This window comes from Ctenopharyngodon idella, chromosome 3 (genome assembly GCF_019924925.1).
Source record: "Ctenopharyngodon idella isolate HZGC_01 chromosome 3, HZGC01, whole genome shotgun sequence".
Lineage (NCBI taxonomy): Eukaryota > Metazoa > Chordata > Actinopteri > Cypriniformes > Xenocyprididae > Ctenopharyngodon > Ctenopharyngodon idella.
Window position 1 is genome coordinate 47,017,564 of NC_067222.1, and position 23,930 is coordinate 47,041,493.

The following is a 23,930-nucleotide window of genomic DNA, read 5'->3' on the forward strand; positions in this document are numbered from 1 at the left end:
AGCCTACATTCAGTCCTGAATTAACAGTGTGATTCAGTTTGTTTGCGCCACTGATCTCGAGCACTGTTCATCCTATATGGTAAGCAAGACGCATGTCCCAGACGCACAGACAGCGGCCGATAGGTATGGATTTCAACTGGTCACATGACACGAGAGCTGGGATTATGTAACAGTAATGTCCGCTGCCTGTCACCGCTCATCGTACGAGTCCGTGCCATATGACGCCACTTCCCAGGCAGCGAACTTACAAATCCTACTATTGCAAAGGCGCAGGACATGAATATAAATGTTGTCGTGCGGACGTTCCTAGAAAACCTTTCGGGGGCGCACAGCACGTAAATTAATAGTCATGAGCCACGCCATGACTAGTTGGATTCGTTCATTCGCTAACGCCCCTAAGCCTTTCAGCAAATTAATTAGGCCCACGGACCAAACGTCACGTCACTTCGCTAATATTCATGAGGATGCCTTCACAGTAGTGTGATTCGTAAATTTTGCTGGCCGGCCGAGGAGGCGTTGTCCCACATTAGAACGTCACCTTCATTTAACGCAGAAGCCGGCTATCCTGGAAAAAGGACAGAGGTTTCCCGGTCCTGTGACACACACTGAATAACCAATATAGTGGATTATCAGTGTTTTGACTTTGATTTGTGCTGAAGTGCTTGCGAAAAGGGCTTTATAAAATGATGAAGAACGGGCATCATGTGATCAGTGCTCCGTCCGCCGCCGCAGCCTGCAGTCCGGAGAAGAGGAGGCGCACTGTCCGCGTCTGGTGCGATGGATGGTGAGTGCGCACTGCAATACATCTCACCGCATTGGCATAAGAAAGACTATATCCCAGTACTAGAGCTCTGTTTACATTGAAATAAGATAATATGACTGGATTATAGACTTGACAGCCACAGCACACTGCAACGCATCTAATATAAAGTCTTAAAACTCTAAATGCTCAAGAAGTTTTATTGTTTCCATTAATATTACTATTACTACTAATAGCCTATTACTTCTACAAATAAAAATAATTATGAATATATATAATCATACTTAATTTGTATCATTTATTTGTACCAACACATATTTTTGTTTTTATTATTCTTTATTATTATATATTTTTGTAATATAATTTTTATATGTATATATATATATATATATATTTGTGTGTGTGTGCGTGTGTGTGTGTATATATATATATATATATATATATATAGATAGATAGATAGATAGTAATAGTAGCCTATGTTATTAGTAGTATAGCCTATATATTCATGCAGTTAAATAGAGGAATGCTATTAACGTTGATTTCCCTATGAGGTTAATAGATTCCAATACAGCATAGAATTGGGAGTCTTCACGTGACTTTTCTTTATGTGAACACTACATCTCTGCTGACTTTATGGAGTTTGAAATCAAACTCATGTCTAAACAGACCAATACAGTAAGAAGAACATTAGCATATTTATTGTAATAACAACTGCTTTATACAATAACAGCAAAAACAATAGTGATTATATTTAAAATATTATTTGTTATATTTATAAGTTTCACTTATTAGTGGCACACTGAAAAACACTACACTCTAAAAAATGCTGGTTGAAAATGGACAGACCCAGCAGCTGGGTTAAACGTTTGCCCAATGTTTTATTTAACCCAACTATTGTTTAAAAAAATACTATATGGCTGGCTTAAAATGAACCCAAAATAGGTTGACTACCCAAAACTACCCAGCAGGTTAGGCAAACCCAGCGACTGGGTTAACCGCTGGGTTAAAACAACCCATTTGCTGGGTTTGTCCATTTTCCATTTGTTTTTAACCCAGCATTTTTTAGAGTGTATCCACCTCCTGAATCTCATCTGTTTTTTTTGTTTTGTTTTGTTTTGTTTTGTTTTATTGTTGTTTTTCACTATGCTCAAATGCACATGTGATTCACTTTTCTTAAACACACATATTGAGGAATAAGCTCGCTATCTACTTTTTGGTTTGGGTGTCTGAGTTGAGATGATTTTAGTTGTAGACATTAGTATTATTTCTTTCTAAAAAGGCTGTATCTGATTAAACAGAGTATATGAGTGCATGTGGCTGAAAAGAGGTGTTTGGATTCATGTGCAATACATGATGAGCAGGATTATTGAGCCTTTCTCTTTCAGAATTCCAGCCATTTCTGTCTGCCTGAGTGATGGTGTTTTTTTCGAATGTTGCAGAATGTTTGGGATGCCAGAATATTAGACAGTGGAATGAACTACCAATGAGAGGCAGTGTAAACACAGAGCGCTCAGTGACCCCCCTCAATCCTGCCAGCCCACACCTGACTGTTGTTAACTACAGCATAACAGGAGAATGTCACAGTGAGTCAGACAGAGCTTCAACTCATGATGCTGCTGGCTGCTTTACTGTTTTCCTTTGGCGCTGCGTCAGTACGGGAGCACCTTCCAGGTGTGACGATTGTCTGAAGCCCGTATAGAATCACAGCAATTCATTGGCGTCGACATTGCCTCATAGGATGCACCCGTGCCATTATCTTCTTCAAGAAAAAAAATTTCTGCCCATGCTTTAATTTAGCTTATTCGTTTCATCATGTTTCAGAAAGTGCAGTATTCTCTCCTCAGGGTTGAACTCATAGGCTACGTTCACACTGTCAGTCCAAATCAGATTATTTGTGTATCTGATTGAAATCTGATCTAAATTATTGACTGTTCACATTGTGTATCACAACTGTTCAGATTTGATTTGTGTGTCCATGCCGCTCTTTCGTTTTCCGGATTATCTGCATTGGTTTCTATGGTAATGACATTTTGTTGGTAGCTACATGCCAAAAACAACAACAACAACAACCGCAACATGGAGGGGTTTTCAATACAGATGTTGTCTTATTTACAACATGACAGTGTGTAGCCGCCGCATTGGACTACTGCATCTTCTGAGGCAACAGCAGAATCATAGGAGGCTGGTATGAGCATCTTTATTCTGTGCTGTTGTCTCTGCCAGTCTCAAAACATGTCTTTATTATATTATATTATATTATTATAGCAACTGACGCAGAGTTGAGTGAACCTATGAAAAGCAACTTCTTTGTCACATACTGTATGTAACCATGGTTCCCTGAGTAGGGAATGAGATATTGTTGCTTCTTAGTTACTGCATTCAACATCCTTCATAGAAATCTGAAGAATGATGGCGCAGACGTGTCTGGAGGGCAGTGCTTTTGTCATCAGCCATCTGCTGTGATACTATGAGGGCTTCAGACAGTCATCACACCTGGAAGGTCTTCCCATCAGCTACTGATTCAGTATCTCGTTACCTCCTCAGGAAGGATATATAATCGAAATGATTCCCATCAATAAAACAATTTTTTTCTTATTTGATTTCTGATTACTATCACTGTAACTCATATTTAGGTGTTGAACAAACACCTATACCGTTTAACTCATCCTGCACCGTTCTGAATATAATGTAAGCTCATTTGCATTTAAAGGGACACACAAAAACGGCATGTTTTTGCCCGAACCCAAATAGGGTCAAATTTGACAAGCTATAATAAATGATCTTTGTGGTATTTTGAGCTGAAACTTCACAGACACATTCTGGGGACACCAGAGACTTATATTACATCTTGTAAAAGGGGCATTATAGGTTCCTTTTATATGATTGCACTTGATGGACAATTAAAAGGGTGAAGCTCATAGACTTAGTAGGGAGCCAAGTCATACGCAGAGACCAGAGTATCATAGAGACTGAGGGTGGTCTGTACTGGCTTGGGCTACCTAGCACCCCACTACAGCACCTTTGCATAGCAATGTCAGAAGAAAAGGATGATAGACCAGATGGATGCTGAAACAAGGCTATATTAAAAATTAATAACTGAAAAAATCAATGAGGAGGCCAAAATCAAAGGGGTCATGAAAGCCAGGCAAGGGTCCAACGAGCAATCCAGACAGTGACCACGCCGTTTCCGAAGATGAAGGGGTCGTCAGGCAGGCAGGAGGGTCAGAATCCGAGCGAGCAGTAGAAACACCAAAGGGGTAGATCAGGTCACTGGCAGCCTCCAGTCTTAAACAATTAGACAGTCTGAACTAGCAACTAGGTTAGAGGAGATATCTGAGAACCAGAACTCGAGACGAAGGCAGGGGTCAACACCAAGGAGGAGAGAGTGCGAGTGATCAAACTCAAATCCTTGCAAGCAAAAACACTGAGAATACCTTAACATTGTGACAGTGAGTTTTGCACAGACAAGCACCATTTAGATGTTATTCTAAAATACTAAAGATTAGCGCTGTGACATTTCTGGTTTCTAGCTGCATTTCTAATTTCTAGCTTCAGTTGTATCACGGTTCTGTGGTCATGATTCTACTACATTTCAGTAAATAGTCTCACAGTTAGATGAATTTGGTGGCATAGAAAGGAAACCATGGCAAAGCAATGGTGTTTTTTCTTTTATGATGACCATTTAAAAAATCTAAACATTTAAGTAAAACTCTAAAAAATCACCAACCCTGAATTATCAGGATGTCTATGCTAAATTCCATTCATAATAAAATGTCATTTAACCCCTCTCTGACATATCATGAGCAGGGCACAGGGCAAGAACACGTAATGTTTGACACTCAACAACACATCAAGTCCACACTGAGCAATGGTCAGCACTTAGTCAGCACAAAGAGAGTGGAGAGTGGACAGCATGTAATGTGATTAAGGTAAAATGAAGGCCAGTCTTGTGTATTTTTTAACAGCTGTGTTAATGCAGCCATGCAGAGCAGCAAAGTGGTCTAACTGGGTTTGATTGACCTATGAAGAATAACCAACCTTGTCATGTGCAGTAACCACATGACATGGTTGGAAGGCCAGTCTGATCAGCTGACACTGGGTCAATCAATCACTAAATCTTTCATGAGTACTAGCATTTGCTTTGCTGAGAATCTCGACATGAAGCAAATACATTAAAACATCTCCAAAGGTAAAACAAACAAATGTATTTTAAGACCTTTAGGATTCATTGTTATTATTTTTAAAAATGAAAAAAAAAAAAAAAAATGATGCTCTCTTTAGCACAATGATAGTCTCTTTGCTAAATACTTACATGCAGTTGTGCTTTTGTTAACTAGCTTGAAATTATGAAACATTTTTAATGTAAATAATTATAAAATATAAGAAATATATTACATTATATATGTCTATATAACTTTATGTGTGTATACTGCATGAGTAAATATATCTGCAATTTATTACACATGCAATACCATATCTAATCACATCTATATATTATGAAATGTATTAGTGAATATAAAATTACATACATTATGATATTTTAGTAAATATATTGTCACATATTCTTCAATATATGAAAAGGGGCAATTCCTTATGTATTATTCAATTTATTGTAATATATTAACACAACATATTATTCTGTACGTTTTCACATATACTGTTAAATCATTTAATATATAGATCATTCATATATAGGGAAATATATTTTCTTTGCGCAAGGGTTCACACTCTGCTGGTTCTGCTATCATTCTCCCTGGTCAAATATGCAGAGCTCAGTTGCAGTTTGAGTGCCGGCAAACCAGTTTCAGTAGTAAATATTTCATGCTCATGACCAGTTCCAGTGCTGCTATGATGCTGTCTGCTTTAAGATATAGCAGAGCCAGGCCACCATTGACTAGTCATTGGCTTCAACATATATTATATACATTATTATATTACATTATTACAGGTGCTGGTCATATAATTAGAATATCATCAAAAAGTTGATTTATTTCACTAATTCCATTCAAAAAGTGAAACTTGTATATTATATTCATTCATTACACACAGACTGATATATTTCAAATGTTTATTTCTTTTAATTTTGATGATTATAACTGACAACTAAGGAAAATCCCAAATTCAGTATCTCAGAAAATTAGAATATTGTGAAAAGGTTCAATATTGAAGACACCCGGTGCCACACTCTAATCAGCTAATTAACTCAAAACACCTGCAAAGGCCTTTAAATGGTCTCTCAGTCTAGTTCTGTAGGCTACACAATCATGGGGAAGACTGCTGACTTGACAGTTGTCCAAAAGATGACCATTGACATTTTTCTCAGAATTGTGAGATATAAACTTGCATTTGCGAGTTATAAATTCCAATTCTGAGGGAAAAAAAGACTGACTAGCTAGATAGATGATAGCTAGATAGATGATAGCTAGCTAGCTAGATAGATTGATAGATGATAGCTAGCTAGCTAGATAGATTGATAGATGATAGCTAGCTAGCTAGATAGATTGATAGATGATAGCTAGCTAGCTAGATAGATTGATAGATGATAGCTAGCTAGCTAGATAGATAGATAGATAGATAGATAGATAGATAGATAGATAGATATGACCGACATCTTAACTCAGTAAGTTGAGTGTAAGCTGTATCATAATTTCTTTGTAGATAACACTCTTTCACTTGCTTTCTAATGTGAACTATTTATTTGTGGATATCAAAGTTATTTTAATCATACATGTTTAAAGGTTTCCACACATTATTATCAACAGAGTAATAGCCTATGCAATAGGCTTGGGTCAAACTAATGCCTGTATGAGTGTAGCTACTAGCTATGCTACCACCTTTCTAGTCTCCTTCCTGTTTTAACAACTGTCTTCTTCTACCTTACCTTCTTCTTAGCTATGACATGGTCCACTATGGTCATTCCAACCAACTTCGACAAGCCAAGGCTATGGGGGACTACCTCATTGTTGGAGTGCACACTGACGGTGAGGATACACAAACACACACACACACACTAACGGTGCCACACAGTGTTGCTTGACTGACAGAATGATAGTCCTGCTTTGTCATTGCAGTCATTCCAGCAGTTCAGCTGACTGGGATGAGATAAGCATGCTTGAGACCAAGTGCTCTTTCAGGAACCAGACATACTTCTGTTTTAATACACCAACAGCCACTGAGCAGTAGTTATACTGATCTCAGTGTCATGTCATGTCAGGCAGAGTTTGAACTGAGGGGAAGAATTAAGAATGAAATCAAGAATGTGGGTGCCACATGGATTCCCCTTTGAGTATGTCAGAACAACAGGCTTTCAATCAGTGAAACCTTTGAAATGTTTGTTTGGCTTGCACAGATAAGAGTTTACACAAGAAGTGGAGTGAAGGCATGATTGAAATAGAATTTTGAATGTTCATTGTAGGATATAGTTGCTTCTGGGTACAAACAGAAGTCTGTCTCTCTCTCTCTCTCTCTCTGCCTCTCTCTGCCTCTCTCTGCCTCTCTCTGCCTCTCTCTGTCTCTCTCTGTCTCTCTCTGTCTCTCTCTGTCTCTGCCTCTCTCTGCCTCTCTCTGCTCCGGATGAATATTGTTGATGTTATAGGGCTTTAATTTTGGCGTGGGATTGCATGCATTGCACATAATTTTACTCGTTCTCGCAGGTTTTGTGTTCACACCTAAAGTGTGCTGACATAAAGCCCCCTATCAGTACTAAATTGAGTTCTCTTTCTCAACTCATTGCACTTAAACAATCAAATACACACAAACAATGTCAAAATGCCGGTCTTGGTGAGTATTCACGTAAAAACACAGTCAGTAAACACTTGAGAAAGGAAATGCATGTGTAACAGTATAATGGATCCATGCCTGATATACCTGCTGCCAAATTATGAGATAATATTAAAAATATCTATATGACAGTTTCTCCCCATAGTATGGATGTCAAAATTGTGGCCAGTGAAAATGCTGCGTGGCTAGTAACTTTGGAAAACCACTGGTGAGCAAAACAAAGCTTTGGAAAACCACTGGTGGCTAGTAACATTGGCTGGTGAGCAAAAAATATGAAGCCCTGTATATTTATATATTTATATACTACAGTTCAATAGTTTGTGATCAGTAAGTAAAATAGGATAAAAGTAAATGCGAAGAACAAATTTTTAATTTGTGGCTACGATATATATATATATATATATATATATATATATATATATATATATATATATATATATATATAATATATATATATATATATATATATATATAATATCTCTCTCTATATATCTGCATGTAATGTGCAGGGCTCTGTACTAAACAAGTAATAGAAGATAAAAACGAAATTGACTGATGCTAATGTCTCTCTCTTGGTGCAGATGAGATCTCTAAGCACAAAGGTCCTCCAGTGTTCACTCAGGCTGAGAGATATAAGATGGTGCGAGCCATCAAGTGGGTGGATGAGATCGTGGAAGGAGCTCCGTACGTCACCACGCTTGAGACTCTGGACAAATATTGCTGTGATTTCTGTGTTCATGGAGGTCAGAGCTTAAGCATAATAACCATGTCAGACCTGTGCTAAAATGTTGATGCTGAAGTCAATACAGAGAAGTCTTTAATTTTATAGTGTTTGTTTAATATTTTGAGACTGTACGTTTCATTATCTCAAAAGCTTGTTCAAGTAACATATGCATAACAAAATATGTCCAGCATCTGAGTAAAAACAAAGCTGAAGGGTTCCAGAGCATCTTTTTTTTTTTTTTTTTTTTTTTTGTCCTCTAGAAATATAGCCTTCAGTAACTTGCCCATGGCTTTGGTCATGGTCTTCCATGCAAAATATTTTGGGCACAGTGTACCACACACCACTAGCTGGGACCAATCTTTTTGGCACTTTATGTAGAGTTAAACCTACAATAAGAAGCAGAGTAAAATTATTGCATTAATTTTCACTAAAGACTTCACAGTAGTTGACTCTTGGTTCTGTCTCCACAGATGACATCACTCTTACTGTGGATGGAAAAGACACATATGAAGAAGTGAAACAGTCGGGTAGGTACAGGTAAGCCCATTACATGCCTTGCTTTAATGCTTCTAATGTTGTGCATGTTTAGTATGGTTCTCACTCAAAGTTGCTCATTACAGAGAGTGCAAGAGAACCCAGGGTGTGTCCACTACAGACCTGGTTGGCCGCATGCTGCTTATGACCAAAGCTCATCACAGCAACATGGTGAGGCTCTTCCCTTTAAGGCCTGAAACGTGCAAAAATACTAACATTGTATGAGTGTCACTGTCTCTTGAATGCAATGTCCAGCCTTAACGAAACTGAATACACATAGACCACAGAACATTTTGAGGACACACACCAAGTCGCATCAAAATTGTGCCTATTAATAATGCCGTAAATTGGTGAAGATAAAAATTGCATCTTCTCTGGCGGACAAACATATCTTAGTTTTTATGTATTTATGATGCTCGGGAGGCTAACTGCAAATTCTAAACTATCAGCCATTTCAACTGAAAGATGAAGGCTGTTGTCCACCAGAGGGAGCCACAGTGTACATTTAAATCTGTTAAATGCTTGTAGATCATTAAATGTTTATTTAATGTTCATAAACCCCAATAAAACTTATTTTTCAAATTTTCACTGCAACAAAAAATGTTCGCAACTCCGAAGCTGTACAATCAATCAAGTTGAAAATGGGTATGCCTTTTCTTTGGGGCAAATGGTAACATATTCTTCAAATATTTCTCGGATAACCAAACAAACATGGCCAGCAGCCAAATGAAATTCTGCCGCTTATAATGTCAAATCTGAATGCCTGATTGTTATGAAATATGGCAGACACTTAAAAGGTGTCTTGAATAAGCTGCGTATTAAATTTGGAAGAAACTGGCCACAATGTGATGCTATAACACATTTTTTCCTATAACTCTGGAACCGTTAAGATCAAGGCAAAATTCATGTTTGTTTTTGTTTTTTTTTCATTCCTTAAGCGCCCCCTTAATCCATTGATATCCATATCCATGTAAAAACTTTTTCTGCCATTTCAAGTTTTTGAAAAAAAAACTTTTTTCACACAAAATTGGGTACCCACCATCTGGAAATACTTTTGAATATAGATATTTGGCCTATATCTTGTGAACTCACACAAAACTTCACAAAACTTGACACACAGACAACAAGACATGACGAGTTTCAACAGCAATTTTTACAAAATCAGCCATTTAATTAATGAGAATGAGAGATGAAGACTATAGCTAATGTTGTTCACCAGAGGGAGCCACAGGATAACAAATCCTTTTAGATCAGTTTAAATGGTATAAAATATGATATATGTGTGTATATATACTGTGTATAAAGGGACACTTAAAGACTTATATTTGAAAAGAGACATGCCCATTGTATCACTGTATTGTCTGCATTGTGTATGCCTCGATAATTGCTGCTTGCAGCTATATTTTTTTGTTTTACTGTCTGTTATAATAGTATTGCATATTCTTTATATTACTGAATGTGTAGCAATTAGTATATGTACATGTACATCCTCCTTTAGACTAGATTGCTAGTCACTTTGGTACTATGTTACACTAGTGTTGCCTCCACATTATGTCTGTACTATTGCCCCAAGAGCACTAATTTTAGCAATACACTCATTGATATTGTATTGGTACTAATCATAAAAAAAAATGTATATGAAAATATTTTGAATACTGAGGTTTATCACTAACACAGAATCGCAAATGTATGTACAAGGGGATCACATGCTTGCAATATACATTGACCAAGCATTCACATCTGCTTTTGCATACTTGTGAAGTTGTACGTTTCTGAAATGTCTCTGGTATGTTGTTTTTACTCTCTGTCAAACAAGACATTTATATCTTTATCTTTCTTTCCTCTTTAGGGCAGTTCAGACTATCAACAACACACAGACAACTTTGGAAGAGTGAGTGTTTTATTCTCATTGCTTGACCTTGCAGTAACCAAGACTTTTTTTTAAAATAACCATTTCTTGTGTATTTGTTATAAACCAACTTTTATTTCACCAATACTTAATCTTTGTTTAAAAGTGTGCTTTAGTCATTACTACTAAGTCTGCAATAATTATTTCACTTGTTTTTCTGCTTTGCCATTTTGTTCCTCCTTTTGCTAGCATTGCCTTCACATGTATCTGCCAAGTTGACACATAAAAAAGCTTTATTGTCGTCACAGTCCATAATCAGAGCTTCTGTTTAAGCCAGGCACCTCTGTTCCTGAGTTTAACATTGTCTAAGCAGTTCAGTCATTGCCTCCAAATGGAGAGAGAACAATACTTTGTACACTCTTTTTTAAGTTATATTTGTGGGGCTTTGTGCCTTTATTAGATAGGAAAGTGTAGATTAGACAGGAAACAATGGAGAGGAGAGAGAGTGGAACAGGACAGGCAAAGGACCCTGAGCTGGACTCAAACTCGGGTCTCCTCAGGCGCAGCTGCGCTATGTGTCGGGAGTGCTGCCCACTAGGCTATTGCGCCAACATTATTGTGTACTCTTACTGTTTGGCTTCCTCAAAGGGCTGCTGGTTTAAAAGGAATTCTGCGAATTACTGTCAAGAAAGGTCTTGCAGTTGCACTCTCCAACTCGCACTCTCTCTCACCTGCGCTGCCTCTGTCAGTGATGTCACTTGCACTTGACACCAATATGACCAAAAATATGTTTCCAGCCATTAGTTTGCATTGCCAACAGGGCCAAGAAGTTGGAATGGTTAAGTGATTAAATATACTTTACTATAATGAGACCAAAGCACTTTTTCCTAAAAGGAAATATTTTTGTTGCTGCTGGTATATTTATCACACAATTGAATTTTTTATACTTCAGCATTTAAGTATACTATAGCTAATAATTATCAAGAACATGATTCATGAACTGGGGTAGTATGGATTACTGTCATGTTCATTTTGTGTGGTTTTTGAAGTGTCGAATTTAGAGGTCCTTGCTTTATGGACTCACAAAGATGGATTATTTTTCTAAATCTTTGTTTGTGTTCATCTGAAGAAAGAAACCCATATACATCTGGGATGGCATGAGGCTGAGTAAAATCATGTGAGAATTTATCATTTTTGGCTGGAGTATCACAATCAGGGATGGTAAACTATACAGTGGTTTCAATGTGTAAGTGATATAATAAACCAAAGACGTAAATACTGTAATAATTTACTTTATGTACACTCTTAAAAGTAATTCAGGGGACCTGTTACCACAACTTAAACAAACGCATGGTTGCAAGTTAAAAATTAAACCTTTTAAGTTCTAAACATTATTTTGTCGAGTTCTGTTGACATAATAATGTTGATCATGACATCAGCTTAATATCGTTTGTAATTTAAACTCAAATTTCTGCGTTAATTGGCTTTTTTTTTTTAAAAATTAAGTTTTACTAACATAATTAAATTGTCTTGATAGCTTAGGATATTAGGCAGTGGATTTCTAGTTCCCAGCATGCTTTTCATAGGACTGGATAAGTGTTATTTTATGTGTTTTTTTTAGTGAAGGGAAAGACCTGTTCGTGTTTAATGCTGTTATGTTTGACATTTAAAAGAGTTTCTGTAATGTTGAAGTTTTGTGGTTACCGTTGTCCTGAAGAGTAGATACATGAAGGTAAACACTGCACTGACTCTATAAGCAATGACTGCGCTGATGCCAGTGACAAGTAATATCTTAATTGTTCATTAAATGTATGTTAAATAAGTTGTGTTGGCATGTGCTATGATAGCTGTTGATTTGAACTGAAATAGATTGGTTCCAAGGCTACAACTCTGGTAGTTGGAACGACTTAAGTAGTCAACTTAAAAATTTGTGTTTATGCTACAAATTAAGTTCCTCTAACTCAATGTAGCTTGTTGGTGGAATGTAAATTCACTCAAAGTTTTTTATATTAAGTTAAGTTTTAACAAAAAAAAATTGATGCACGTTACGTTAATTTTTTGTTGTTGTTGTTGTTGAGTCAACACATTATTTTTTAGAGTTTATTCGAGATAGTAACATGGTTGGCTAGTTAGATAATGCCACTATCATAATAAATAGCCTAATGTTAAAACACAATGAGCCGCAGTAGTAAACCAATATAATTACTTTTAATTATTGTATATCAGAGATTAAATTCTGAACACAACATTGACTAAAAATTTATACATACGCCAACATTGGATGCACTTCTAAATATGATGTGTAGATTGTAAGTGATGTCGCCAACAGCTAAGACTGTAAGTGATGTCACTGAAAGAGGAAGTGCAGGTGAGTGAGAGTGTGAGCTGGAGAGAACACATCCCTGTTGTCAGAACCAATCCCTTTGCACTGAGCTCTCGCACCATGCTCCAAACCTGTTGGTGTAATAAAAGTGTACTATAGAAATGTGCAGTATTACCAATTTATTACCAATTACCAATCCCTCATTTGACATTTATTACTGTAATTGCTGCTTGTTATCATTTCTGTACTGTTGGCCACAGGGTCCTAAGGGCCACAGTCCCTGGACAGGAGTATCACAGTTCCTGCAGACGTCTCAAAAAATCATCCAGTTTGCCTCAGGGCAGGAACCGCAGCCAGGAGACACCATCATCTATGTGGCTGGAGCTTTTGACCTCTTCCGTATCCTTTCATGCTTAGACAATACTTAGCGCTCCAAAAATTTCTTCTGTTAAACTCAAAAGAACAATTACTGTAAAGTATCCAGAGTGCTCTTCTCTATAATGAAGACTGCGGTTGTCAAAATCAATATATTGCATTCACTTCCTCTCTCACTGCCGAGTATTGGTTAGCGTTTGTCCTGGTTTAGCTGATAGCTACTTTACGGAGCCACTCATAGTGTCCATAGTCAGTCTAGTCTTGCTGTTGCATGTTTGCCCTACGTTTTGATCTTTGCCTGGTTTCCTGTGTTCTGTCTGTTCTCTGCCCGCCCTGGACTCTTGCTCGCCTTGGATTACTCTCTTGTCTTTCCCTGTTTGGATACTGTTTGCCCCATGCCTGGACTCTAGCCTGGATATTTGGATTACCCTCTAACCTTGCCCATTGGGCTACCTTTTCTGTTTGTTGACCTTTGTCTGTCCCTGGAATGCTCGTTGCCTTGCCCCTACCATACTTGTGCCTTTGTTTAATAATAAAAGACTTTGTAGATGGATCCGCACACCTCTTGTCGCAGTCCCTCCGTAACAGAATACTCGGCCACACGAGGATCCAGCAGCTTTTCTCAAGAACACTGGCCAGGTATGAACCTTGCAAGACTATTATTAACCCTAGAACAGGGTATGCGACCGTTAGAGGTATATATTCAGGAGTTTCAGCCGAGATGGCTGCCACGCCCGAGCCCTCAGCCGAGATGGCTGCCACGCCCGAGCCCTCAGCCGAGATGGCTGCCACGCCCGAGCCCTCAGCCGAGATGGCTGCCACGCCCGAGCCCTCAGCCGAGATGGCTGCCACGCCCGAGCCCTCAGCCGAGATGGCTGCCACGCCCGAGCCCTCAGCCGAGATGGCTGCCACGCCCGAGCCCTCAGCCGAGATGGCTGCCACGCCCGAGCCCTCAGCCGAGATGGCTGCCACGCCCGAGCCCTCAGCCGAGATGGCTGCCACGCCCGAGCCCTCAGCCGAGATGGCTGCCACGCCCGAGCCCTCAGAGATTGTAGTGTTGGCCATTATGGCCACTGCCATTTGGTGTGTGTGGGCTGCGCACACATCAACTCCAGTCCCAGAGCCTGCTCCAGTCCATGAGTCTGCTCCAGAGCCCGCTCTAGTCCTTAAAACCACTCCAGAGCCCACTCCAGTCCATGAATCTGCTCCTGAGCTTGCTTCAATCTATGAGTCCATTCCTGAGTCCACCTCTGTCCATGAGTCCAGTCCAGAGTTTGTACCAGTCCTAGAATCCAGCCTCGTGGTCGTCCCTGAGTTTCCTGTCTGCCCTGATACGACCACGGAGATCGCCCCTGAGTTCCCTGTCTGCCTGGATGCGACCACAAACGTGGTTCCTGGAGTTTCTGTCTCTCAACACGACCGTAGAGGTTGTACCACAACTGTCTGTTTGCCTCAACGCGACCGCAGAGGTCGTCCCTAAACTTCCTGCCTGTATCAATGTGACTACAGAGGTGGCTCCTGGGGTTTCTGTCTGCTTCGACATGACCGCAAAAGTCGTACCAGAACTGTCTGCCTTCCAGAGAGGACATTCCAGTCAGAACCCTGGAGGGCTTTTCTGAGCTCCCTGCCTGTCCAGTTAGGCCCTAGTGGCCAATGCTAACCTCTCTGTGCTTCATGTTTCAGTTTCTCCTGTTCAGCCATGTTGGTTCCCAGTGATACCAGATCTGCTGTGGTGGTCATCTGTTCCGCCGTGGGGGTCTTCAAGCCCATCTGAGCTGCTGTGGTGGTCGTCTGCTCCGCCATGGGGGTTTTCAAGCCCATCTGAGCTGCTGCTGCGGTGGTCATCTGCTCCGCAATGGGGGTCTTCAAGCCCGTCTGAGCTGCTGTGGTGGTCGTCTGCTCCGCCGTGGGGGTCTTCAAGCCCGTCTGCTACGCAGTGGGGGTCGTCAAGCCTGTCTACCTGGCCGTCTGTCCAGCCTTCTCCGCCCTGGCCGTCTGTCCAGCCTTCTCCGCCCTGGCCGTCTGTCCAGCCTTCTCCGCCCTGGCCGTCTGTCCAGCCTTCTCCGCCCTGGCCGTCTGTCCAGCCTTCTCCGCCCTGGCCGTCTGTCCAGCCTTCTCCGCCCTGGCCGTCTGTCCAGCCTTCTCCGCCCTGGCCGTCTGTCCAGCCTTCTCCGCCCTGGCCGTCTGTCCAGCCTTCTCCGCCCTGGCCGTCTGTCCAGCCTCAGTCTCCATTCCACTCCTTTCCACGGACCTGGCCCTCTATCCCGCCCCCTGGTCAGCTTCCATTCCGCCTCCCTCCTGGATTTTTGCCTTGGATTACCTCTCATGTCTAGCCCTGTTTGGATACTGTTTGCCCCACGCCTGGACTCTAGCCTGGATATTTGGATTACCCTTTAGCCTTGCCCATTGGACTACCTTTTCTGTTTGTTGACCTTTGTCTGTCCCTGGAATGCTTTTTGACTTGCCCCTACCATACTTGTGCCTTTGTTTAATAATAAAAGACTTTGCAGATGGATCCGCACGCCTCTTGTCGCAGTCCCTCCATAACAGTATGTCAGCACCGGTTACTCACAACATCATCAAGAAACTATTACAGCCCACATTGAAAAAAACAGCTTGGAAAGATGTATAGTTAGCAGCTGTCACTACTACATGAATAACCGGTAACAAGCGTGGACATTAAAAACACTTCTTGAGACCCCTGCGTTCTTTTCCACCTTGCTTTTCCTGCCTCCCAAGATGATGTTAATGTTATCCTCTTTGACCCGGTGCACATCAGACATCGGCCATGTGGATTTCCTGGATGCAGTTTCCCAGCTTTCAGAGAAGCCATATGTTATCGTGGGGTTGCACTTTGATCAGGTAAACTGGATACAGGAAAGTCTTTGAAATATATATATACAGGTGCTGGTCATATAATTAGAATATCATCAAAAAGTTGATTTATTTCACTAATTCCATTCAAAAAGTGAAACTTGTAATATTATATTCATTCATTACACACAGACTGATATATTTCAAATGTTTTCTTTTAATTTTGATGATTATAACTGACAACTAAGGAAAATCCCAAATTCAGTATCTCAGAAAATTAGAATATTGTGAAAAGGTTCAATATTGAAGACACCTGGTGCCACACTCTAATCAGCTAATTAACTCAAAACACCTGCAGAGGCCTTTAAATGGTCTCTGTCTAGTTCTGTAGGCTACACAATCATGGGGAAGACTACTGACTTTTACTGACAGTTGTCCAAAAGATGACCATTGACACCTTGCACAAGGAGGGCAAGACACAAAAGGTCATTGCAAAAGAGGCTGACTGTTCAGCTCTGTGTCCAAGCACATTAATAGAGAGGCGAAGGGAAGGAAAAGATGTGGTAGAAAAAAGTATACAAGCAATAGGGATAACCGCACCCTGGAGAGGATTGTGAAACAAAACCCATTCAAAAATGTGGGGGAGATTCACAAAGAGTGGACTGCAGCTGGAATCAGTGCTTCAAGAACCACTACGCACAGACGTATGCAAGACATGGGTTTCAGCTGTCGCATTCCTTGTGTCAAGCCACTCTTGAACAACAGACAGCGTCAGAAGCGTCTCGCCTGGGCTAAAGACAAAAAGGACTGGACTGCTGCTGAGTGGCCAAAAGTTATGTTCTCTGATGAAAGTAAATTTTGCATTTCCTTTGGAAATCAGGGTCCCAGAGTCTGGAGGAAGAGAGGAGAGACACACAATCCACGTTGCTTGAGGTCCAGTGTAAAGTTTCCACAGTCAGTGATGGTTTGGGGTGCCATGTCATCTGCTGGTGTTGGTCCACTGTGTTTTCTGAGGTCCAAGGTCAACGCAGCCGTATACCAGGAAGTTTTAGAGCACTTCATGCTTCCTGCTGCTGACCAACTTTATGGAGATGCAGATTTCATTTTCCAACAGGACTTGGCACCTGCACACTGTGCCAAAGCTACCAGTACCTAGTTTAAGGACCATGGTATCCCTGATCTTAATTGGCCAGCAAACTCACCTGACCTTAACCCCATAGACAATCTATGGGGTATTGTGAAGAGGAAGATATGATATGCCAGACCCAACAATGCAGAAGAGCTGAAGGCCACTATCAGAGCATCCTGGGCTCTTATAACACCTGAGCAGTGCCACAGACTGATCGACTCCATGCCACGCCGCATTGCTGCAGTAATTCAGGCAAAAGGAGCCCCAACTAAGTATTGAGTGCTGTACATGCTCATACTTTTCATGTTCATACTTTTCAGTTGGCCAAGATTTCTAAAAATCCTTTCTTTGTATTGGTCTTAAGTAATATTCTAATTTTCTGAGATACTGAATTTGGGATTTTCCTTAGTTGTCAGTTATAATCATCAAAATTAAAAGAAATAAACATTTGAAATATATCAGTCTGTGTGTAATGAATGAATATAATATACAAGTTTCACTTTTCGAATGGAACTAGTGAAATAAATCAACTTTTTGATGATATTCTAAATATATGACCAGCACCTACAGTGGGTACGGAAAGTATTCAGACCCCCTTAAATTTTTCACTCTTTGTTATATTGCAGCCATTTGCTAAAATCATTTAAGTTCATTTTTTTTCCTCATTAATGTACACACAGCACCCCATATTGACAGAAAAACACAGAATTGTTGACATTTTTGCAGATTTATTAAAAAAAGAAACTGAAATATCACATGGTCCTAAGTATTCAGACCCTTTGCTCAGTATTTCGTAAAAGCACCCCTTTGATCTAATACAGCCATGAGTCTTTTTGGGAAAGATGCAACAAGTTTTTCACACCTGGATTTGGGGATCCTCTGCCATTCCTCCTTGCAGATCCTCTCCAGTTCTGTCAGGTTGGATGGTAAACGTTGGTGGACAGCCATTTTTAGGTCTCTTCAGAGATGCTCAATTGGGTTTAAGTCAGGGCTCTGGCTGGGCCATTCAAGAACAGTCACAGAGTTGTTGCGAAGCTGTGTGCTTAGGGTTTAGGGTTATTTTAGCTGTGTGCTTAGGGTCATTGTCTTGTTGGAAGGTAAACCTTCAGCCCAGTCTGAGGTCCTGAGCACTCTGGAGAAGGTTTTCGTCCAGGATATCCCTGTACTTGGCCGCATTCATCTTTCCCTCGATTGCAACCAGTCGTCCTGTCCCTGCAGCTGAAAAACACCCCCACAGCATGATGCAGCCACCACCATGCTTCACTGTTGGGACTGTATTGGACAGGTGATGAGCAGTGCCTGGTTTTCTCCACACATACAGCTTAGAATTAAGGCCAAAAAGTTCTATCTTGGTCTCATCAGACCAGAGAATCTTATTTCTCACCATCTTGGAGTCCTCCATGCAAGCTTTCATGTGTCTTGCACTGAGGAGAGGCTTCCTTCGGGCCACTCTCCCATAAAGCCCCGACTAGTGGAGGGCTGTAGTGATGGTTGACTTTCTACAACTTTCTCCCATCTCCCGACTGCATCTCTGGAGCTCAGCCACAGTGATCTTTGGGTGGTTCTTTACCTCTCTCACCAAGGCTCTTCTCCCCCGATAGCTCAGTTTGGCCGGAAGGCCAGCTCTAGGAAGGGTTCTGGTCGTCCCAAACGTCTTCCATTTAAGGATTATGGAGGCCACTGTGCTCTTAGGAACCTTAAGTGCAGCAGAAATTTTTTTGTAACCTTGGCCAGATCTGTGCCTTGCCACAATTCTGTCTCTGAGCTCTTCAGGCAGTTCCTTTGACCTCATAATTCTCATTTGCTCTGACATGCACTGTGAGCTGTAAGGTCTTATATAGACAGGTGTGTGGCTTTCCTAATCAAGTCCAATCAGTATAATCAAACACAGCTGGACTCAAATGAAGGTGTAGAACCATCTCAAGGATGATCAGAAGAAATGGACAGCACCTGAGTTAAATATATGAGTGTCACAGCAAAGGGTCTGAATACTTAGGACCATGTGATATTTCAGTTTTTCTTTTTTAATAAATCTGCAAAAATGTCAACAATTCTGTGTTTTTCTGTCAATATGGGGTGCTGTGTGTACATTAATGAGGGAAAAAAAATGAACTTAAATGATTTTAGCAAATGGCTGCAATATAACAAAGAGTGAAAATACGGTCTGAATACTTTCCGTACCCACTGTATATAAAAATCTCATTATAATTGAAAGAAATCTGGAATAGATGTGTGAGAAGTAGGAACTGCATGTTTGTTTATTTTTAATATCATTTTAGGAGGTGAATCGTTACAAGGGGAAAAACTATCCCATCATGAACATCCATGAGAGGACTCTGAGTGTGTTGGCTTGTCGAGTGAGTGTTTGATATGATTGCCTGTCTTGATATGTTTGATATGAATTGTTTGATATGAATTTCTTCCTTGTTTCTTTAAATCTCTCAGTATGTCTCTGAGGTTGTTATAGGAGCACCATATGCTGTAACAAAAGACTTACTGGACCATTTCAAGGTATACACAATTCCATTGTTTTGAATTTGATTTCTGACTATTTGTCAAACCTGCTTGACAGAGTTGGAAAACGTGTAGCCGGATCGACATAAGTCATGCCATCTGAGACTGAGACTACCTTTTTCCTGTGTAAATGTGGCCAGAGAGTAATGCACTGTCCTCCTGGTGTAGGTAGACCTGGTGTGCCATGGGAAAACTGAAGTGTTTCTAGACAGAGATGGATCAGACCCATATGCTGTAAGTGCTACATCGACAATTACTCAAAATTTCAGCACAACACACTTCTATTTGATCATTTGTGCATGTTTTCCACACACAGGTTCCCAGGAAAATGGGAATATTGCGGACAGTGGATAGTGGAAACAGTCTCACCACTGACAACATTGTGCAGAGGATCATCAAAAACAGGTGTTGCAATTAGCTCTGTAATAATGTATACTTATTAAATCTTGACACAACACACATCAATCGAAAGATCTAAAACTTACACATATAAAGCATAAGCAAATTACCACTGTTTTGCCATTTATATCTATTGTTAGCGACCTTAATTTGTTTGTCGTTTCCTGGTCTGTGCTCCAAAGTGTGGATGCAGGTTAAGAGGAATGTTTCAGCTTCAAAACAAGATAAGCTCTTTTGACTGTATCTGTAACATGCTGTTATGACACAAAATTATTTCAACTCATTCCTCAGTGTCCAAATATCATTTGGAAAACGTGTTTAAAGGGTTAGTTTACCTAAAAATGAAAATTATCCCATAATTTACTCACCCTCAAGCCATCCTAGGTGTATGACTATCTTCTTTTTTTAGTCAAACACAATTAGAGATATTAAAAAATATCCTGGCTCTTCTAATCTTTATAATGGGAGTAATCGAGATTTTGAAATAAAATCTCAAAAAAGCACATCCATCCATCATAAAAGTAATCCATACTATTAACTCCAGGGGGTTAATAAAGTCCTTCTGAAGCAAAGCGATGCGTTATTATTTATAATTTTCGTACATATTTATAACTTTATAAACTAGAATTACTGGCTTACGGTAATGTCCATCCGCGCATTCACGAGAGAGTCGAGTTCCAGCATATGATGTATGATGAAAGTCACATACATCTAGGATGGCTTGAGGGTGAGTAAATTATGGGATAATTTTCATTTTTGGGTGAGCTATCCCTTTAATGCACTTATGATGGTTCAGTTTTTACAAGCAGACATTTGTAGCTTGTATCCTAGTGAAAGCTCCTATATTAATTCTTCTCTGAGGAAAAAACTCAACAACAACAAATATGTTTTGGCCATATGGCATGTATAGCAGCTTACTGTATGTACAAGCGCACAACAGGAGTAGTCTCATGTTTAATGCTAAAATGTTGAGGCCATACTTCCAAAACTCCAAACGTCTCATTTATCGATTACTGTAAATTGTGGAAATGCACTATTCATTGTCAGGTTTGAGTGAAATAACTATAGAAAGCAAGTCATTTTTGACTGGTCATGTGATCTCAACATGTCTGCCCCCCTGAGATGTTTTCTAATGGACAAGCACTGTCTGCAATTATCAATGCAACGCTAGTATTATTATCTCTTGTGCCTGCCAGGTTGCTGTTTGAGGCAAGAAACCAGAAAAAAGAGGCCAAAGAGATGGCAATGATCCAGGCCATGAAGCGACAAGAAGAGGAGAATGCTAAAGAGAGAGCACAGGCTGTGCTGTAGGGAAAAATACATCTTCAAAGACTAACAAAACCCAGTACATGCAGTTGACACTTTTCTAATGTTTCTTCCACATACTGGACTTACATACTGTCAGAACACCAGCAGCTGGAAGCATCTTTTATTGCTGAATTAGCAAGTGTTGTTTTGAGAGCTGTGTGTTCAACCTGATCTCACGGGAAAACGCAACTATTTTATGAGGTGGCGATTTCATATTAATTCATGCAATGTGAATCGTACGAAAACACACAGTTTTGAGGGGAAAAAAGCATGAAGGTCCACCCCTAGTTAACCATACCTCTAACATAACCGTCACTGGGGGATAAGCAGATCGTATGAAAACATATGAATGAGATTGCGTGAATTCCTACAAATTAGCCACCAATTTGCCAAAACGTAAAATAATTACGAACTGCCATGAGATTGTGTCAGTGTGTTCGTATAGCAGACATCTGCTTTTGTAAACCTCTCCCACTCTCCACACTCTTCATCATTCCACTCGGATCAGATCTACTCTTCTGATGACCAAGATGACTTAGAATACATGACCTTTACCTCTACATGTAAGTCCAGAGATTCTAGTTTTGCTTGGAAATCCACTGGAAGAGTATTACAGTCTTCTGTCCTAATATGGTTTATTCATGATAAATAATTAATATATATCTGTCATAATCAATGGCTAATCCTCATATGAAGTTGTTTTTTTTTTTTTTTTTTTTTGTAAAGCACTCCAGCAAAGTGAACTGTTCTATAAAAAATTGGAATAGCTAGGATATGCTGTTCAACAAACATGCATTTTAACATGTTCTTAAAAAAACTTTGTTTATTATTTTTAACTGAATCATTGTAACTAGTCAAAAGGATAAAGGAACTTGTTTCAGGGTGGCTCTTTTGTTAGATGGATTTTTCTCAATGTCACATTCTTGTGGTTAGGGGATAGATTGGGGATAGTTCACCCAAAAAGGAAAATTTTGTCATCACAGCTAACAAAGTTTTGTTCTAAGAATGTTTTCCAAACATTCTGTTTTGGTTATGGAAACATTAAAATGTCAAGTTTTCTTAATGTTAGTGGAACTTTTTTTTTTAGGTTAGAATGATGCTCCGAAAGCATTCTTTCAACTCAATTTTTATTAACAACTCAACATCACAGCAAAATCCTTTGTGTTAAATGAACACTACTGTTCTATACTCTACTGTTCTAATGTCTGTATTGTCTATATGGGTCCAATCTACAGCACTGAAGCAACTTCAGTAAATTCAGTGATTAAAGTTTGACTTTATTTCTGTCCTACGTCTACAGAAGTTTTTATTGAGAATAAACAGAGGTTTAGATGTTTTTGTTTTATTAAATGTTTTTTAATGCTTTCAGCAGTTCCAACAGTGTTTTCAGAGAACATTTCTGCATTGATATATAAAAAAAGCAGATCAACTTGTCTACTGTAATGGCAATCAAATGACTGCATTAAAGTGGTTTAAACAACTGCTTTTTCTGTAGTATCATGACTGACTTAAATAGTAATGAAGCATTAATGAACAGAGAATAAAATGTTTAAAAAAAAAAAAAAAAAAAAAATTAGCTGTTGTGATACAAAGATCCCTGTAATACATTAACACTGAAGTTCTGTGTGAGATCTTCCAAAAACGCTACAACATCTTTTGTGCAAAAATTGAGACACACTTGAGACATCAACTTTCATCATACAAACCTCAACAATGGTGACAATCAAAAAAATATTGTAATATAAATAGTAAAAGAGTTCAGTTGCATAATTTATTCATGACGCTGGGAGTCATGAATGAGTTCTTTATACTGGCTCCCATTATGCACTGCAGCATGAAGCATGTCACCATTGTTGAGTTTTATATGCAGATTGTTGATGTCTTTGAGTGTCTAAATTAAACTGTAGCTAATAACTTCCTGCTCACAATATGTTTTCATTGTATTTTCAGAATATCCGATCATCACGACAATGCTGGATCACTCTAGTATAACATGGTCAGCGGCACAATATTGAAATGTATTAATGACAAAATACACTTTCAATCAGTGATTTGACTTCAGATGTGATCAGGCCATTTCATGATGTCACCATTAGTTAATAGTCAACATCACTGTTTTGACTTCCTTTGCCACAGTAAAATTGTTTTATGAACTCATTGTTACAACAGCCAGAGGAAAAACTAACAAAAACAATTAAGAGTCAAGTGTATATGTTATAATCAATGGCTAATCCTCACATTTTTTTGTAAAGCACTCCAGCAAAGTGAACTGTTCTATAAAAAATTTGAATAGCTAGGATATGCTGTTCAACAAACATGCATTTTAACATGTTCTTAAAAAAACTTTGTTTATTATTTTTAACTGAATCATTGTAACTAGTCAAAAGGATAAAGGAACTTGTTTCAGGGTGGCTCTTTTGT

General features: G+C 39.4%; 1 protein-coding gene across 2 annotated transcripts; it reads left to right on the top strand.

Moving 5' to 3' along the window:
• Positions 1 to 472: 472 nt before the first annotated feature.
• On the top strand, positions 473 to 22,797 carry LOC127508840 (ethanolamine-phosphate cytidylyltransferase-like). 2 transcript variants are annotated; one of them, XM_051887275.1, is made up of 14 exons: positions 725 to 784; positions 6,653 to 6,741; positions 7,673 to 7,799; positions 8,122 to 8,283; positions 8,735 to 8,801; positions 8,885 to 8,969; positions 10,648 to 10,689; positions 13,231 to 13,369; positions 16,125 to 16,207; positions 19,568 to 19,645; positions 19,734 to 19,799; positions 19,971 to 20,036; positions 20,119 to 20,207; positions 21,398 to 22,797. In XM_051887275.1, the coding sequence occupies exons 4-14, from the start codon at positions 8,178 to 8,180 to the stop codon at positions 21,510 to 21,512; spliced, it is 936 nt and encodes a 311-aa protein (XP_051743235.1). In that variant the 5' UTR covers positions 725 to 784; positions 6,653 to 6,741; positions 7,673 to 7,799; positions 8,122 to 8,177; the 3' UTR covers positions 21,513 to 22,797. The 2 variants fall into 2 exon arrangements, with proteins under 2 accessions (XP_051743234.1, XP_051743235.1); XM_051887274.1 differs by lacking the exon at positions 7,673 to 7,799 and having other exon boundaries at positions 473 to 784.
• Positions 22,798 to 23,930: the final 1,133 nt, after the last annotated feature.